Source organism: Pinus tabuliformis, chromosome J (assembly GCF_031772625.1).
Source record: "Pinus tabuliformis cultivar Carrire ecotype Pingquan chromosome J, CPIR1, whole genome shotgun sequence".
NCBI classification, from domain to species: domain Eukaryota; kingdom Viridiplantae; phylum Streptophyta; class Pinopsida; order Pinales; family Pinaceae; genus Pinus; species Pinus tabuliformis.
The window spans coordinates 784,242,244-784,259,179 of record NC_142295.1 but is presented as its reverse complement, the minus strand read 5'-3'; the positions used below and the strand labels follow the sequence as shown (position 1 = coordinate 784,259,179).

The window sequence follows — 16,936 nt, the reverse complement described above, 5'->3', positions numbered from 1 at the left end:
TATATTAAAAATTAATTTAGATAATATTATAATTAAAAGTATAGATAAATTATTAATATAATCATACCAAGTAAACTCTCCAAATAACTAATTTCATAAATATAATCATACCAAGTAAACTCTCCAGAAAACTAATTTCATTTTTTACCCAGTAAACTCTTCCAAAAAAACTAATTTTATAAATACCAATTAAACTCTAAAGAAAACGAATTTCATTTTTTTATTGTTAATATTTTTGTATTCACACATATATATATATATATATATATATATATATATATATATATTCCGGTTAAAAATTAATTTGGATAATATTATAATTAAAATTAAAGATAATATTAAAATATTGTTAAAAAAATAAAAATTATAGATAATTTTATAAATATTAAAATATTTTATAAACAAATGACTTATAATTAATTATAAATATAAAAAACTATTTTTTATTCTTTTATAATTATTTATTTATTGCAAATAAAATATTTTGTAATTATTTATTTATTTATTATAAATAAAATATTTTGTAATAATTTATTTATTTAAACAACACCATGCAGCTATCTCCCTGTATTTTATCATCTCCTCGGAAAACTGAATTCTCATGGATTGTAAAAATTCATTATTTATTTTGATGGTAACAAAAGGATAATGAATAAATCCTTTTTTTGGAAATTAAGTGTTCTGATGCTCAGTGCAAAGATCGCAGCGAACAAAAGTGCGATTGTCACTGTAGCAACTGCAACCGGTCCCAGGAAATCGTGGTTATATCCAAAATAACTACTCAAAAATTTGTTCACTTTTTGCATCTCGCCATCTGCCATCACCACTTCATATGAAATATCACCAAACTGAGATACCGCCAGTCCGTAGAGCGTCCATGCGAAGGGGCAGCCCCAGTAATACCATCTCCACCACACAGGAATCCGCTGTAAAACTCACAAACACCCACATTATCAATGAACATGATTTGACTGATTTTTGTGATATAACTATATATTTAAGTAAGAGTAAGCAGTTAGATTTCAGAATATTTTAGAAATTTGATGGGGAAGACCAAGCAAAACTCACTGTTGGTTTTGTTTTTTTTCTTTCTTATTTATCATTGGATTTTCAAAATCTATAATCAAATTAAATTTAACACTCAATAAATACAGTAAGTCAATAATTCTCACCGGACGTGGAATTATGAAGCCACTGAAAATCATCCAGACTGCTATACAAGCCGAGGAGAGAACTGAGGCTACGCTTGCATTAGGAGTGACAGCCGCCATTATCATCCCATAGTATGTGCTATAAAGGAACGTAAAGAACATGAAAAACAAATACCAAAAGAATTTGGCTGCTGTCCACGTTAAGCCTGTCAATGCATAAACTATCACTCCATACACCAGTGTTTGAACATATATGTATGGCACCTCGATCAAAATCTGTGTCAGACAAATATTGTTGCATTAGTAGAAAGATTTTAAAGATGGCAGCGGTAGATGTATAATTTTTATAATATTACAGTATTACGGTTCAAGTGGGTTGATTGGTTGCATTAGTAGAAAGATATTAATATTATAGTTTTAGCGGGTTTAATGTTAGAGTGTTTTTTTCATCAGAGGATTCAAAGACACGGGAATTTAAATTTAAAAGAGTAAAATATCTGTATAAATACAGAGGAGTTTAAATCCAGAAAAATACAGTATATGTATTTCTTTATATTTTAACAATCATAAATAAATTTGTTCTTTAAGCTCCAAAAAAAACTTGCACACTAATTTAATATTTAAATTAAAATCTTTCAAATTAAAATGAATATATATTAATAAAAACAACCCTAACCCGTTCCAAAAACAAAAACCACAAAGAAAAGGAAAAAAGCTAACACAGAAAAATTACTTACCTGGGCAATAGCATAGGGAAGAGCCGAATACAACCCTGCTGCCTTTTCTCTATAGAAAACTGTCCTTTCCACATGGACTACTGGTTGGACAGAGACGGCATTACAGAAACCCATGAAGATAATAGCTGCGAACATGGATCCCAAAGCATTTAATATATCTTGTTGCTTCTGGCTGTAACAACACAACATCCAACGACGCATAAGAATTCGATCCCATAGCATTTAATATATCTTGTTGCTTCTTCCTGTAAACAACATCCAAACATACATAAGAATTGGATCTACATTGATTATATTTGGTGATCGTAGGAGAAAGTAGTACTTACATATTCCGGCCAATTCTACAAAAAAAAAAATGGTGCCAAATATTAGAGCGCAGCAAAGGGTGAATATGAATCGAACGGTGTTGTACTGAGGATTTCGCCAATACGACCAATGCTGCTTCCATAAACAAGCCATGGTTTGAACTGCAAAGGACTGACCAAATTGTCTTTGAAAACAAGCCATGGTTTGAACTGCAAAGGACTGACCAAATTGTCTTTGAAAACATAGATCCTTTGAGCCCGGGACAGGTTCGCTGAGTTCCTGAATGAGAACTTTATTACGCCTGTGCAAAAATAATGATGCATTATATTTTCAGTCGCATTGAATAAATCCACATTTATAAAACACAAAATGCCGGCATTATAGCTAAAGGACTTATGAATTATAAGTCAAAAAGATAATCAAATTGGGATAAATAAACATGGAAATTTATATGCCTACAAAATGTTATGCTTTGTTCAGTTTAAGAAAGTTGTTCTACAAAATGTTATGCTTTGTTCAGTTTAAGAAAGTTGTTGAACTGAAAAATATTGCTCATAAATTTTATTATAGTAAATAAAATTAGTAATTGTCTTTACAAGTGTAAAGGTATACAAAAGGAATAAAAAAATTGGGAAAATCATCTTGTCACATATAGGACTTATTGTGGAATGCATGGGCATAAGGTCCACCAAGCCTTGCTCTCACAACCTATGCATGAGCACAAAGTGTTGACAGACCTTGCCCCAAGTGTATTCACTCCCAACTATTTGTCTTTTGTCTACCACATAATGCTGCAAATCCCAAATTTCTGTCAAAGCACAAGATCGATCATTGTCTAGGTCCTAGAGCCCAATTACTCATTCCCCAAGGGGCACAATGGGTCTGAGGCAAGTGCCCACTAAAATCATCATGATTGTCAGCTATATTACATTGAAGTTCCCCAAGGGGCACAATGGGTCTCAAGCAAGTGCCCACTAAAATCATCATAATTGTCAGCTATATTACATTGAAAACTTCAGTGTATAGATTTACAATTAAATGTCTCTGCCTAAGGAGAAGGAGAGTAGAGTGGGAGGAACTCGGTAATAAGATACTAACATAGATGATGATGACAATGGTATTGATTTGTGATTTCCTCATGGTGTTTGGCAAGGAGAAAAATACAGAAATTTAATCCCATGAACTTTTATCAATTTTGTATGGGAACTTTATTACAAGCACTTTCCCAACTTTCAACTACTTTGAGTCATCTATCTACATATAAAAATAAGTGATAAAATTAATACAACATTTTCATTTAAACACGGTCAGATAAGAATAATGATACCACTTTTAATATCAAAAATTTATTTGAGTCCAATTGTTTTTACTCACCCTAGTCTTTCTATAATGCAAGTAATTGAGCTTGCATTCTATCATTTGTTATGCAAGTAACTGAAATTCCATTCTATAATCTAACAAGCTATTGCAAAAGCATACACAAATCATTAGTTGTTTTAATCTAATAAAGATTCATTTAGGAAATGGAAAAGCGAGACAGGAAAAGGGTAATTGTTTCCTTTTCTTTCAAGGAAAAATTCATGGGAAGTTTTTCACATTTTGTGGATGTTACCTCACATAGACCTGTCGAAGCTCATTACAGATAGTGACCTACTAAAGATAGTGAATGCAAGGATCAAAAGCACTCAACCAACTCAGAAACCTAATAGTTTCTTATTAACTTTGAATGCATAAGTGCTTTTTACTTCCACATCTATATTGTTTGAAAACATCAAGTCAACTTAGGGTTTGGTCTTTGTAATTCCCTATAAATTATTAAATAGGGGACAAGAATTGTTTAAATATATATATTGTTTTAAAGCAAAAACTCAACTCCTCTCTACTGCATTCCATTAAGCAATGTTTTATAAAAGCATGTTTTAAGTGAGATTTCTTTCCATTCATCTCAATGCAGTATCCTTGAATGCACCTATCACAAAAACAATGCAGTGTGAGGTAGAGAGAGACTTTGTTGGAGCAACTTGAATCCTTTCTAACAGGGCTTTGACATAAAATTTGCAATCCCAGTTTCACACATTTCAAACAATATCAACATAAGTCTATCTCCCAGATCTAATTAATAATTAATAACAATAGGATTAACGAGGATCTATGCTGGTTTATTCTAATATAGAATTTTATAATTATTATAGTTCATTTCAGTTTTTATTTTTTATTATTATGGTTTAGTTAATTTTTTAATTTTCATTTTTTTTTATTTTTTCCCATCTACTTTTTAATTCAAATTGTATTTTTTTTAATAAATGACCCTGCATAATAGAAAAAAGACATGTTTTCTGCCCATCCAAACTTGTATTTTATTTAGATGTAAAAAAATCCATATTTAGGAAATACAGGAAAAGCAGCCCATAGATGTAAAAAAATCCATATTTAGGAAATACAGGAAAAGCAGCCCAAAAAGGTATTTATAGTCAAGACTATCCGTTTGAGGTATCCATTCATGATGATTACAAAGTATTGAACAAGTATTGTTGAACATGCCTAAGCCTATTGCCTCGATCTAGCTGTCAGGAATCTTTCAAAAAATAATGAATCGAAATGAATGAGCATTCATTTATCAGTTGGTAGTTGGAGCAGGATGAGATCCATCCAATTTCATTTCGTCATGCTCTAATGATATGTGTTCTATTAATTGTTGTTGTTTCTCCTTCACATGCGATTTATTGTATTATTCCACCTCCTTTTTGTATTGCATCATGGCAATTGTGGCCACATCTGCCAATTTTTGCTTATCATGTGTTCATTAATAGGGCTCTTTCAGTCTTGCACTGTCACTTTGTAAAAAATCCACTTAACTCAACATTCATCTGCTTGTATAGCTCCATTTCGCATGTACTTTTATTGTGCTTCAACAATAGACTTTATAGAAACATTTAGAAAAGCCTTCAGTTTGGTGTAGTAGTAGTGAACTCCAATATTCTTCCTGGTTGAATTTGTTTGATGTTATTTTCTTATGAATTAATTTGTTTTCCTCAATTCCTATAGCTTGCTATAATTCTACGTACTTGCTGATATGGATCTCTCTTCCCTGGTTATGTTTTTCCATTCCTCCCCAAAAATTTTATAATGTGCCGCAACTCATTGTTATCAATAATTTGATGCATAACAATAGATTCTGAAATGTTAAAGATATATATAGATATCAATAATATGATGGATATCTATTAGACCTGAAATGAAAGATAGTTAGCGATAGTATTGTTCGCATATATTTGGATGCAAATCTTTTGGGAAAATTGTAAATGTGTTATATTTAGTACTTCTTTCTTTTATGAAAAGATGCAATTTATACCACTGTGATGACTCGTACCGTAGAAATATTAGGTTTATTTAACATTGTTTTATGTATGGTTCGTATTGAAGAATGTGTGGTTCATGAGTTTGCAAGTGTGTCCTCCCCTCAGTTATGATTTTCTGACCTTTTTGGTGGTTAGAATTGTCTAAAACTCGAGCCTTAAGAACCATGACATCATCACTACCAGATATAGAGTTGTTGGTTTTGTCTTGTAGTCAATCTCTATTTTTTTATTAGTTTTGTCTTGCAGTCAATCTCTATTTTTTTATTAAAAATTGATGCACCATAGATAATGAAACATTTTTTGTTTTAAATATCTATACTAATGGTATTCAGGGGCTTTTGGGAACTTTCCAAGTAACTACATACAGTTTTAAATTCACGACTTGCTTTCATAGGCTTCGTATTTTACTATAGCGTTACCTTCCCAGGGAGCTCATGTTATGTCGTTATTTTGAGTCATATTGTTGTACTGATTTGTATGAAGGATTTCCTACTTTCTAGACATTTAGTATTTTGGTCTCCACATTTTTATTACTATAAGTTGTGTATTGGGCATTGCTAAGCTTCATGGCTGTAATGCTATGTTTCCTATGATAGGAGGAATATTTTCGTCGACTGGTTAAGCTTGTAACGTATATGGGTAGTTGGCATTCTTAGTGTATCAGCAGGTTTCTATTTTCAAGCTACCTTTATCTAAAAATACCGTCGGTGAAAAAGAATATGGATGGGCTAATGTGGTTACCCTCGTCAACCTAAACCTCATGACAATTATATATTAAAATAATTAATCAGCCCATGTTGTGAACTCATATTTATTTACCTCAAGACAATTATATATTAAAAAAAATTAATCAGCCCATGTCGTGAACTCATATTTATTTAGTAGGCTTATTATGATACATTACACGTATACTATTTTGCAATTTCATATCCAATATAGTTGAGAATAGATGAGATAATGAGCTTTTGCAAGAACACAAGCGATATCTTATTGAACTAGTACTTAATAGTTACTAAGATTTGGATTCAAAATATGTATAAATTTATACAAAGAAAAACAATATCATAATGAATTGTCAAGAGGGATTGAAAGATCCAAATGCACAAGGATTGGAAGATCCTAATACTCACTTAAAGGCCACTAAAAATGTAAAGGCAAACTTTCCTTGACATAAAAGTGAGGAGGGTGAGCATATAAAAGAGCCTTCAATATTGGGCATAAAAGTGAGGAGGGTGAGCATATAAAAGAGTCTCCAATATTTTGCATGGGTATGGTAGCACCATCCTCACTAAAGAAAAAATGTAGTTAGGAAAATGGAATATGAACAACATCTCATTGAAAGTGAAAAATGTAGTTAGGAAAATGGAACATGAACAACATTTCATTGAACCTGATATTAGATGAATTTGAAACTCATTCTAAAGTCAATTAGTGTTTTTTTGCCCATTATATTGGATATTTTGAAATAAATTTCAAATTAAAAAAAAAAAAAAGCAATTTACAGTGTTAGAAAAATATATGAAACCCTAAAAATGCAGTATGTATTCAGTTCAGCATTATAGAAGTATAAGCAAGAGTTTAAAAATATGAAACCCATGGTCAATAAGGATGGCTTTGCACAAGAACGTTTTATTAGCTAAGAGTATCATGTTAAGATCTTTGTTAAGTATACATTGATCCAATCGTGAAGTTCTTGAGGTCTCTCAGAACCAGTTTGGTTTTTTGTGGGCATTGATATAAATTTCAATTTAAAGTCTAAACATTAAGCACATTCTACCCAAACTGTTAATTAAAATAATTTCCATCGCCAAGGAGTCATAAGTGGCACTGATGCTAAATTAGGAATTTCGTAATGCCAACCAGCATACGTGAAACCCTAATTACACCACTTGAAAAGAATGTCTTCAGAGACCACATTTCCAAAAACCATTTTATACAACTGGTCATATTCTTGAGCAAAAATACTTTTCCCTTCTGCATCTATAGTTCTTTTCCTTTTGGATATATGTTGAGGCGACAACAGTGGCTTATCGACAGGTACTGATTTTTCTTTAATGTTAGAGGAATCAAAACCCTACAGCAAGGGAGGGTTACTGACAGTGGTTTTTTTTTTTTTGTTGGCTTTCACCAACTTCTATGTGTTCTTCACAACATTAGCATCAAAAGGGTGTGCCCATTTCACATGCTTTTCACTTGCACTACACGGCACTCGAATATGGAACCTGTTACAATGGTTTTGAAATAGAAGAATCATATGGCCAAAAAAAAAGAATGCCAGACTTTTCGAAATATCTCTAGTAGCCACCCCGTCGTGTAGAGGACTACTTCCATTTTTCTCAACAACTGGGACAAATTAGGTTATCGTGCTTGACATTTAAAGCAATAGATGGAAAATGGAATGTGTGAAAACATTCTGCATTGAATATTGTGTCCTTGTCGAGGATTCATCGTCTGCAAACACATTGCACAGGGTACTTCTGGAAAGCCTAATACCAGTTCTGAACATGCTTAGTCTCAAGCGGGGAGACGATGAAATTGAACCTTCAGTCAAGGGAACATTTTCTATGTTCCTCACCTTTGGGCTCACACTAGTCTTGCATTGCAACTGCAGGCTGCACTGAGACTGACAACACATCATGGGACTTGAACCCGAGACAACCAAAAAAGGAGAAGATTAAACTAGGAGCTTGGAAATGAAATATAAAGTCACCACATATTGACATGTGGTAAAAAACAATTCTAAGGACGACAAAAATCGAAGGATCTGAGAGGGCAAATATGCCCAACCAAAGCCCGTGCAGAAACCCCTTCAATGTAATTAATTATATATAATATCAAATTGTTTTTTAAATTTTATTATAAAATGCATATTATTTAAACCATATAAATCTTAATCACAAATCTATGGGTCGTTGAGGATTAACTTTCTATAAAACCAAATTCTTTTTTAGCTAAGTAATATTTAAATTATATTAGTCTATAAAGCCAAATGCTCTTTGAGCTAAGTAATATTTAAATTATACAAGTCAGACTTTACCTGATTCGTATGATGAGGATAATCACGAAACAAAACATTTATTAAAAAAAAAATTGAAAGATTATGGGAAATGGGAATATATCTATTGTATAATAAAAGCATATTATTTTAGTAAAGAGATTTATATATAATAAAAATATAGATATTGATGAAATGAATTAATTGAATTTTTGTTTTAGGTTTTTTTTCAATGTAAACTTGCAATATAATTTGATTGTTTGATATATTTTTGTGTGTATGGGTTGAAAACATTTACATTATGATTATGGTGTCAAAGAGTCAAAGAGTTACGAGCTTGTGATTGCTCCAAGGATTGTGATGTTGTTTGATATATTTTTGTGTGTATGGGTTGAAAACATTTACATTATGATTATGGTGTCAAAGAGTCAAAGAGTTACAAGCTTGTGATTGCTCCAAGAATTGTGATGGGAGGTATTGATGGGAAAAAATATGTGTGAATGGTAGTGCAATTGAGGATTATAAGACACCTCCCAAGGATACCACCATGAATAAGAATACTTCGAAGAGGTGCAAGGAACTAAGAATGGGAGGAATTGATGAGCACCAAAGAATTAGATAACAAAATAATTGGAGATGTTGAAATGTAGTAAATTCATAATCAAAAGACAAAATCAAGGAAGAATGAAATGTTGATGAAAGTGTCCCAAATGAACATTTAGTCTCATTTCTAAAATATAGAGGTAATGCAAGTGTGGAAGCTTCTTGCTATGGTGGCAGTTTCAAAGAAGAAACTCTCACTTACTGGATACCCAATATATTTTGTTAAAAAGTAAAGAAGTTGACTCTGTGAACTATAGTTAAATGGTGTGCACAAACATAAAGTAAAGAACTAGTAGGAGAAGATTAAAACTAGAAGAAAATAATGAGTAAAATCATGGATAGATTCTTGCATGTTGATTACCAACAAAGTTTGTGAAGACAAGCATGAAATTTAAATTAGAAAAATACATCTAATGGGGAGTATATTAAAGAGTTATTCAAATTATCACTCAAATTACAACTTAAAGAGCTGAAGTATCAAAAGGTGGTGAGATAAGTGAATAAATTGAAGATTAGATTCAAGCAGGGAAAATTTTAAGGATGGAAAATTATCTTGATGTTTAAAAACATTGGTGAATCTCACTAGTCCCTAATATACAAACTATAAAATTTCTATTGATATATTTGTAAAATTATTCAAATTTATAACAATTTTATATATAATCTCTATATAATGTTGATGGGTTTGAAGGAAAAATAATTTTATATTATCAAATTTGGGTGAATTTTTTTTTGTGGAAAAATCATGGAAAATTAGTCCACCTACAAATATTAGCCCCTAAAATTTTTCATGGCTTCAAGATGGGATGAGTACCCATGATTTTTGAACCATTAATAAATTATAACAAATTTCCTTGAAGGTAGAAGAAAAATTGAATGTAAACTAGTAACAAAACAACAAATGAAAGAGCCTTAGAGGTTAGGAAATGTTGAATATAAACTAGCAAAAAAAGCCACAAAGTAAAAAGCCATAGAGGTAGAGGAATGGTGAAGGCTACTAGAGGACTATCTAGTGAAGGGATATAATATGAAGCATCCAATAGTCAACTTTCCAAAGGACACAACCATGTTAGTAGTGGCATAGGTTTTAGGAGAGGGAAGGGTAAGTATGCGAATATAACTTGCTATAACAGTGGAGTATAATTTCATAAGGCACATATATAAGCACAATCTAAGGAGAAATAATCACGTTAGGACACATTTCATGTAGGAATATGAAACATCAATTGTTAGAGACAATGTTCTTGTACTTCAACATCAAGTTGAGAAGAATATTATGAAGGAGCTTGAACAAAGAAAGAAGGTTTTAAAAACTAAATGTAAGGTTCAAGGTCATCAGTGAAATTTTGAGGTCAAAATGAGCCTCAAAATAAAAAAAATTATACTACAAAAATCAACTTTAAAAAAAGAGAATTAGGATTTGAGACAATGATATCATCCCCGGGAGTAAATATTTTTAAAGAAAAAAAAAAAAAAAAAAACTATTTTTTAAATAGTATTTTCAACATATCTCCTTATATTTTTACTTAAATGTCAAGCGTTGGTACTCTTTGGATGTGGAATCAATGAGTTCCCACTCTAAATACTTTTGAGTCGACCCATATCTAGGTGTGGTCTACTCAAAAGTATGCACAATGAGTAGTCATTGGATGTGAAATTTAACTATGCAAACAAGGAGTGGCTACACTTGATTTTTGACTAAAGATATAAGGAGATAAGTAAAAAATACAATAAAAATATAGTTTTCTTTATTTTTCATTAAAATTAATCTCTTATTTTATTATTTTAGTTGTTATTTTATTATTTTCCGTATGAGACCCATTTTATACCTTAAAATTCCCTTGGTGTAAATGTTGTAATTTAATTATATATAGTAATAGAGAAAATTTGTTGTCCATGGAGGTGATTTGTAAGCTCAAATTGAAATGCTTCCCAATCCATATAGGGTTTCATGGGTATAGAAGTTTTAGAAATCCATCGTGACAAACAATGTTTCCTAAGGTTTCCATATAAACAACCTCAATGACTAGAACTTAGATGATGTGGTTGATATGGATGTATGTCATGTGTTGCTTTAAAGATTATGCCTATTCAAGAAAAATCTACATGATGCTATGGAAAATACATACGAATTTAATAAAGATGGACGATGTTACAAGCTAGAACTAATGGTGGAAGATGATACAATAGAAATGGATAGAGTGATAATGGAAGTAGTGACACCAAAAGTGGTCAAGTAATCTTGTGTTTCGCCAAGGATATTTTGAAGGAATGAAAAAAGTAAAAATTCTATTTTTCCATGATACCAAAGAAGGGATGAGGAAAAGAGTCACATGCTAGTGAAAAATTATATTTGTTGGATGAGTTTTCAAGAATTTTTGTAGATGATATGCCAGTGGGCATGCCTCCCATGAGAAGTATTTCATATCAGATTGACTTGATTCTAAGATAAAGTCTACCTAATAAGTATACTTACCAAATTATACCAATCATTGTTTAAGAGATGAGACTATGTAGTGAACCTCAACAACCATTTTACAATTTGTACTTGCAATAAAGTAATACATCCAACATGTCTCCAAGACAATGATACACATGTATTTATAGTTCTCATGAAAATTGTTAATAGTCTATTCCAACTACCCCTTACTACTATATTATTTCATGTTAAATCCCTAATGCACCTATTTATTACCTATCAACTATCATAGAAGCTTATTCTATGATTATGACAACACCACATGCATTATCCCCTTAGGTACCTTCTTACATACTCCTTATTATCCTCCCTAGGTATACGATATAATATCACCAATAATAAATCATGGTAGAGGGGTTGTAGATAGCATGACATATTGGAATTTCTCTTGGGCTATCACCATATTCTAATACATTGAATTCACACTCATCTACTAGTAATTACAACATTCTAGTGATTCATCCCATTAAATAGAACAAAATGTATAGTGTTGTAGATGTGATTTTTACACCAAGAAACAAGCCAATTAACATTTTCATTATTCATATAAAGCACACATGCATACATAGTTTCTTATTCCTCGTGAATAAGGCTCTAGGTAGAGATACAATAATGGGTATAAGATTTTGCTAATATGCCTAAATTAAATAGTGCACATGCATTAATATAAACCCAACAATGTAACCAAATGATAACTAGAACAAAAAAATATAGTAGACACAAAAAAAGGTGATCATTCACATGCCATAACAACAAAGATTTACTTGAAGATGTTCTAGGAAACACAACTAGGAAGAAAATAAGATTATAAAGGATTTTCATTAAGAAGAATTGATAAAGAAAAGGTGTGTGCAATGAATAGAAAACCTTATGCATTGTAACTCACTAGTAATAATAAATTTATTAGTGGATTGAACAACATTAATATTTGATCATGCATGGCTAGGCATAATGTCTCTCTTGTCCTACAAGCTTTGAACTTATTGTCTCTTAGAGGGCTCCTCTATAGAACTGAAATTATTCATTTACTCTTAGTCTCTCCTCCATTTTTATGGGTTCCTTGGAACACCACCCATAACAATGGTTCATTTCAACTTCCAAGTAAATTTTCAAATATTTTATAACCTTTTCCAAAAAACAAATTAAATTCTTATACAAATTTTACAAAGATATTTTGGTAGGGGTTTGATTCAAATCAAACTTCCCTATTTACAATATTTTATTCACTGAGAGCTTAAACTCCATTCGTTGTTCTTCTCTACCTTCAAAAATCCTATATCAAATATCCAAGAAACGGTGCAATGTAAGTTGTGAGACAAAAGATATGGGATTCCCTTTAACATAAGCCTATTGTCCATATTCTTGTTAGAGATAGAATTTGTTGTTGCAATAGGTCATTGTACAATAACCACTACACAAGCGACAAGAGCAACAAACTTCTCTTTTCCCTTCACCTTGAATCTCCAAGCTTTCTTCTTGGTTATTTGGTTCTTAGGATGGAGTTATAGGTGAAACTTTCAACATGTGGCCTCCCAATCTCCACTCAATATATAGTACTTGAAATATTTCTTATATGGGTTGCTTGGCCTTCTAGAGTGCCAAGAATTACTAGGCTTATGACCTTTTCTTACATAGAGACAAACCAAATATGTTATGCCATACCATATCAATTTGTTATCAAGCTTTTCCATGGGGTCTTGGATAGATGGTGATCGAGTGTGTTATTAATTCATTCCTATATGTTAAGTCACTAGTTCAATTCCTCACCCTATTCTGGTGTTATTATTGGACATGACCATGATATAGCCACACCAATGCCAAATTTACCCAAAAAAAGTGATAAACCTTGCAAACCTAGTTACTTGGTCCCTTAAGAGTTGGAGTAGATTTGGATGGTGGACTCATCCCTTGGCTACTTTATTTCAAGCTTATACAATAATTTTTGAGTGGTTTACTACATAGACCTTTTTTCAGATGTCTTTCCTTTATGATAATAGCTTCCTTTCTAATTCCCCTTGCCTTAACAAAGGTGGTTTAATATTAACTTGTGCTTGCTTATTCTTCACCAAATCATAGGCATTTATGCTTGGGACTCTATTGAGCTACAATAGGTATCACAATCCCTTGCCCTTCCTTGGTTATCCCTTGGTCATCACAACCTATTTTCCTTATGAGCTTGGAATCAATGCATCTAATATGATTTTCAAAGAATAGGGTCTTCACCTTATTGAAAAAATATCTTACCATGTTCATTCATAAAAGGGGGTTTAAATTCGTGAAAAATAAAGTCAATATATAATAGGTGTTGTGGGGGGGATGGGAGATATTAGAGGTTTTCTAGGTATTAGAGGGTATAGAAAGAGTTTTCTAGAAATAATATGGGTTTTCTTATTGGAAAGATATATCGGGATGAGGTTCAACAAATGGCACCAAGGTTGTCCTTCAATCAATCCCCGTCTTCATGCTATCAGCTCTCCCAACTCCCAAAGGTGTTCTGCAGCAATTCAGAAACTTGCAAAGAGACTTTCTTTGGGGCAAGGGGGAAGAAAGAAAGAAATGGGCCTTGGTAGCATGGGAAAAAATTTGCAAACCCAAAAACTATGGAGGACTCAAACTGGATGATCCTGAGATTCTAAGGCTTTAGGAGCTAAATTATGGTGGCGATGGGTTAAAGACCTTGAGGCTCAATGGGCAAAGATATGGAAAGAAAAATATGTACACATGTGGCAAAACAATGATCTAATAAGAATGTCAGGATATAATAAGGGGTTTCACATATTGAATAATGCCTGGGATAACGGGGCTTAGTCCAAGGAAATAGCTTCTGGGAAATCAGAGAAGTAAACCTTGCCCTATTCTGGGAGGATAGATGGAAACAAGAACCTATTTTGTTAAAGGAAGACTTGAGGGATCTCAAGGAAGATACAGATACTAAAGGGTTATCTAAAGTAAAAGACTTTTGGGTCCAAACCAATAGTATTGGAAAATGGAGAACCTGGAGGAACTTTGATTTTAGGGATGAAAGCCCCCTGAAGGCTAAAGCAGAGACTCTAAAAAACATGTTAGAGCAAAGGAAGATTTTGAAATCAGGGGGGCAAGATCAGCTAAGATGGGGCAACAAAAATGAGGGTACCTTTAATCTCAAAGAAGCAAAACTCATTCTCCTTGACCTTAACTCACAAGCTCCAGATAAGACTTGGCAAGACCTATGGAGACATCAAGGCTGGATGAAGATTAAACTCTTCATGTGGCTGGTTCAGCATAAGAAAATCCTAACATGGGATAATATCAGGAAGAAGGGTATCCTGGGGCCTTCCAGATGTCAATTCTGTGAAGCCCAAGAGGAAACTATGGAGCACCTTCTTAACAATTGCTTCTTCACCTCCAGTTTATGGGATTCTTTTACCACCATTTTCCAACAAACTAACACGGAAAATGGGAGCATCATCAATACCCTAAACAGATGGAGAAGAAACTTTTCAAACAATGAGATTCTTAGCTCAGCATGGGCCAGCATGACAAGTTTCATTATTTGGAATGTCTGGAAAGAAATGAACAACAAAATCTTCAAGAATGAAAAGATCCCATCCCAATGCCTTTTTGAGCATATCCTAAAACAAATCAAGAAAACAGTCGGCACTATCGTGCGAAATCTCCCCAAGAACCCACCTTCAGCAGCGAATTTGAGAACTCTCAGTGAACTGGGTTTGCAAGGACTTATTCCTCAGGGATTGGATAGGAAAGTAATCTCCCTAGATTCTGAGCAAGATTTCTGGCATCCTCCCCCCAAGGGCTTTTTGAAATTCAACATTGATGGGACTTCAAAAGGAAACCAGGGCTCCGCGGGTTACGGAGGTGTGTTAAGGGATGAGAATGGTGGATTACTTTTCATATTCTACTGTCATTTAGGAAGAGCCACCAATAACATGGCGGAATTGATGGCTATGGAGTAGTGTTTAGATTTCTTGAAACAGGATAACCAGCAAAATGTGATTGTTGAAGCTGATTCGGAGTTAATCATCGAATTAGTCAAGAGGATCAACTGGGGTACAAGGCCGGAAAAAGTCTTAAGGAACTGGTGACTGATCTAGGGCTTTCAATGGATTCAACATCACCTCCAGAGCCTTTGGACTGTTAGCTTTAAACATGTACGAAGATTGGCAAATAAATTGGTGGATCTTCTTGTCAATCAAGGGGTGATCAACACAGAGAATAAGGTTGCATTTGGCTGGTAAGGAATTGTTAGGCCCCTATACTACTAGTGTAACCCCTTATTTTTATTAGTACAACCCACTTATTATATTGATGTACCCATGTAGTGCCCATATTGTTACTATTGTGCCACATAGAAGCCCACTATTGTTATTATTGTGCCCTTACATTATTATTGTTATGTCGGCTCTGATTATGTTATGACCCCTTAGACTCCTATATATAGAAAGGAGGTCTTTTCATTTGTATCATCCAAGAATTTTTCATTTATGTAATGTAAAGGAGGTTGCCCCCTCGAAGAGGCTGAATTCTAAGGCGTTGATCTATCTTTTCTATCTTTTTGTGAGCTAGCTTCATAATAGAAATGCCTCAGAGTAGGTTAAAAGTGAACTGTTATGACCAGGCAGATGAAAACAAGATTGTGTTTTGGAGTAGGGCCATGGAGACGGAGTCTAGTTGATTCAGGTGTTCTATGTTTCTCATATTTTCTACTTTCAGGTCTTCAAGGGGTTGCAGTTCATTTTCAACCATAGTAACCCGGGTTAGCAATGTTTTTGAGATTCCAGTGGATACTCAATCGGGCGACCCTGGTTCTTCAAAGAAAGACTGGTTGGCGGGAGTTTCGTCCTTCCTAGTTTCTGGTAGAGAAAACGAAATGAAAGGTAGGATCGTGGGGACTCTCGGCAACCGCAAAACCAAGGGTTTTCCATCCAGGATCAGATTACCAGGCTGGGAATGGTTTTCAGGCAATCACGGCCCTCACAAGCAGGAAATGGTATTGGCGAATTTGAAGCGATTCCATATAGAGGGCTACACATGGCAATGGGGTTAGCTAAAATACTGCCCTCATCGTACACTAATGTTCAGTGATATTAGTGGGTGCGAAATGATCCTCAGTCGTCGGATCATGTGAAGCGATTCGACGGCCGAGATTGATCATGTAAGCTATTGGTCTAGTTGGTGGGAAGTGCTAGTGTTCAATGATATTAGTCGATGCGAAATGATCCTCAACCGTTGGATCATGCGAAGTGATCCGACAGCCGGGATTGATCGTGCAGGTTATTGGTCTAGTTGGCGGGAAGCGCTAATGCGTT

The 16,936-nt window shown here is 33.4% G+C and overlaps 1 protein-coding gene across 1 annotated transcript in view; it reads right to left on the bottom strand.

The window, feature by feature from the left end:
* Nucleotides 1-623: 623 nt before the first annotated feature.
* The window catches only part of LOC149229060 (ABC transporter G family member 39-like), a 68,502-nt gene continuing 52,189 nt past the window's right edge, over nucleotides 624-16,936 (bottom strand). Inside the window, exons 20-23 of the mRNA XM_089380949.1 lie at nucleotides 2,211-2,495; nucleotides 1,889-2,060; nucleotides 1,173-1,427; nucleotides 624-926 (exon numbers count right to left, since the gene is read on the bottom strand). Of these exons, the coding sequence (XP_089237075.1) occupies nucleotides 624-926; nucleotides 1,173-1,427; nucleotides 1,889-2,060; nucleotides 2,211-2,495 (1,015 nt within the window). The remainder of the gene's footprint in view (nucleotides 927-1,172; nucleotides 1,428-1,888; nucleotides 2,061-2,210; nucleotides 2,496-16,936) is intronic.